At 52.8% G+C, this 1,840-nt stretch overlaps 1 protein-coding gene across 1 annotated transcript in view; it reads left to right on the top strand.

Annotated features, from left to right (window-relative positions):
• The window catches only part of CPNE6 (copine 6), a 21,476-nt gene that overhangs the window by 16,907 nt on the left and 2,729 nt on the right, over nt 1-1,840 (top strand). The window contains exons 13-14 of the mRNA XM_015822222.1: nt 578-711; nt 848-1,081. Coding sequence (XP_015677708.1) covers nt 578-711; nt 848-1,081 — 368 coding nt within the window. The remainder of the gene's footprint in view (nt 1-577; nt 712-847; nt 1,082-1,840) is intronic.

Raw genomic sequence — 1,840 nt, 5'->3', positions numbered from 1 at the left:
GAAGGAAGGAAGGAAAAGGAGAATTTTAAAAAGAGGAAATATTAAGGGAGGGAGGGAGGAAGGAAGGAAGGAAAGGAAAATTTTAAAAAGAAATATTAAGGGAGGGAGGGAGAAGGAAGGAAGGAAGGAAGGAAGGAAGGAAGGAAGGAAGGAAGGAAGGAAGGAAAAGGAGAATTTTAGAAAGAGGAAATATTAAGGGAGGGAGGAAGGAAGGAAGGAAAAGGAGAATTTTAAAAAGAGGAAATATTAAGGGAGGGAGGGAGGGAGGGAGAGAGAGAGAGAGAGAGAGAAAGAAAGAAAGAAAAAGAAAGAAAGAAGAAAGAAAGAAGAAAGAAAGAAAGGAAAGGGAAATAAAGAAAAACTTTATTGTCACTTTAAACGTACGCTAATCAGCCTACATTAAGATGAGATTTTGTTTCACACGGCTCTCAAAGGGTAACCACCTCCAACATACCCTGCATAAACGTGACGCAAATAAAATAAAATATACACCTCGCCCCACACACACGCGCACACACCTACGCGGCCCAGGGACACAACCCGGTCTGCAATCTCGGTTTCTTTCCTTCCCTGGCAGAGATTCTGGGCGTGATCGAGGCTTACAAGCGCTGCCTGCCCCAGATCGAGCTGTACGGCCCCACCAACGTGGCGCCCATCATCGGCAAGGTGGCCGGGCCGGCAGCCGAGGAGGAGAAAAGTGGCATGCCCACGGTACGGGAGGGAGGGAGGGAGGGGGGGACACACCTAAGACCCCCCCTGACCCCGGCCAAAAGGGCCAAGGGGGGGGTCCTCGCCTGGTGTCCCCCTCGTGGCCCTTGAGACCCTCTCCCCCCTGCCTCTGTTGCAGAAGTACCGGGTGCTGCTCATCCTGACCGACGGGGTGGTGAGCGACATGCCCGAGGCCTGCGACGCCGTGGTGCGGGCCTCCCGCCTGCCGCTCTCCATCATCATCGTGGGCATCGGGAACGCCGACTTCTCCAACATGCGGGAGCTGAACGGGGACCGAGGGATGCTGGAGACGGAGGAGGGCAGGGCCGTCCGGGACATCGTGCAGTTTGTGCCCGTCCGGGAGTTCAAGAAGGTGGGGGGGGGATGCCAGGGTCTGCTTTGGGGGGGGTGCTGGAAGGCCCCGGCCCTCAAGAGGGGCTCAAGGGCTGCTTTGGGCCTTAAATGTCTGCCTACACAGGCCACCTTTCTCAGTTTGACCTTCCTTCCTTCCTTCTCTTTGTCATCTTCCTCCCTTCCTCCCTTCTTCTTCTTCTTCCTTCCCACCTCCCTCCCTTCCTTCTACCACCCTCCTTCTTCTTTCCTTCCCTCCTTCCATCCTCCCTTTTTCTACTTCCTTCTTTCCTCCCTCCCTTCTTCCCTTCTTTCACCGTTCTCCTTCCTTCTCTCTGTCACTTTCCTCCATTCCTTCCTTCTCCGTTTTCTGCCTTCCCTCCTCCTCCTCCTTCCATTCCTTCCTTCTACCGCCCTCCTTTCTCTTTCCTTTCTTCCTTCCTTCCTTTCTTCCTCCCACCCTCCTATATCTTTCCTTCCTTTTTTCTATTTCCTTCCTCGGTCCCTTCCTTCACCTTGTCTCCTTTCTTCCTTCCTTCCTTCCTTCCTTCCTTCCTTCCTTCCTTCCTTCCTTCCTTCCTTCCTTTCTTCCTTTTCTTCTGTCACTTTCCTTCCTTCCTTCCTCCCTCCCTCCTTTACCTTTCCTTCCTTTTTTCTACTCCCTTCCTTCCTTCTTTCCTTCCTTCCTTCCTCCCTTCCTTCCTTCCTTCCTCTCTCCCTTCCTCCCTCCCTCCCTCCTTTACCTTTCCTTCCTTTTTCTACTCCCTTCATTCCTTCCTTC

The sequence above is a fragment of the Protobothrops mucrosquamatus genome, unplaced genomic scaffold, assembly GCF_001527695.2.
Source record: "Protobothrops mucrosquamatus isolate PMUCROS unplaced genomic scaffold, P.Mucros_1.0 scaffold1499, whole genome shotgun sequence".
Taxonomy (NCBI): Eukaryota; Metazoa; Chordata; class Lepidosauria; order Squamata; family Viperidae; genus Protobothrops; species Protobothrops mucrosquamatus.
The sequence above is the reverse complement of the archived record's forward strand: the minus strand, read 5'-3'. Positions and strand labels throughout refer to the sequence as shown.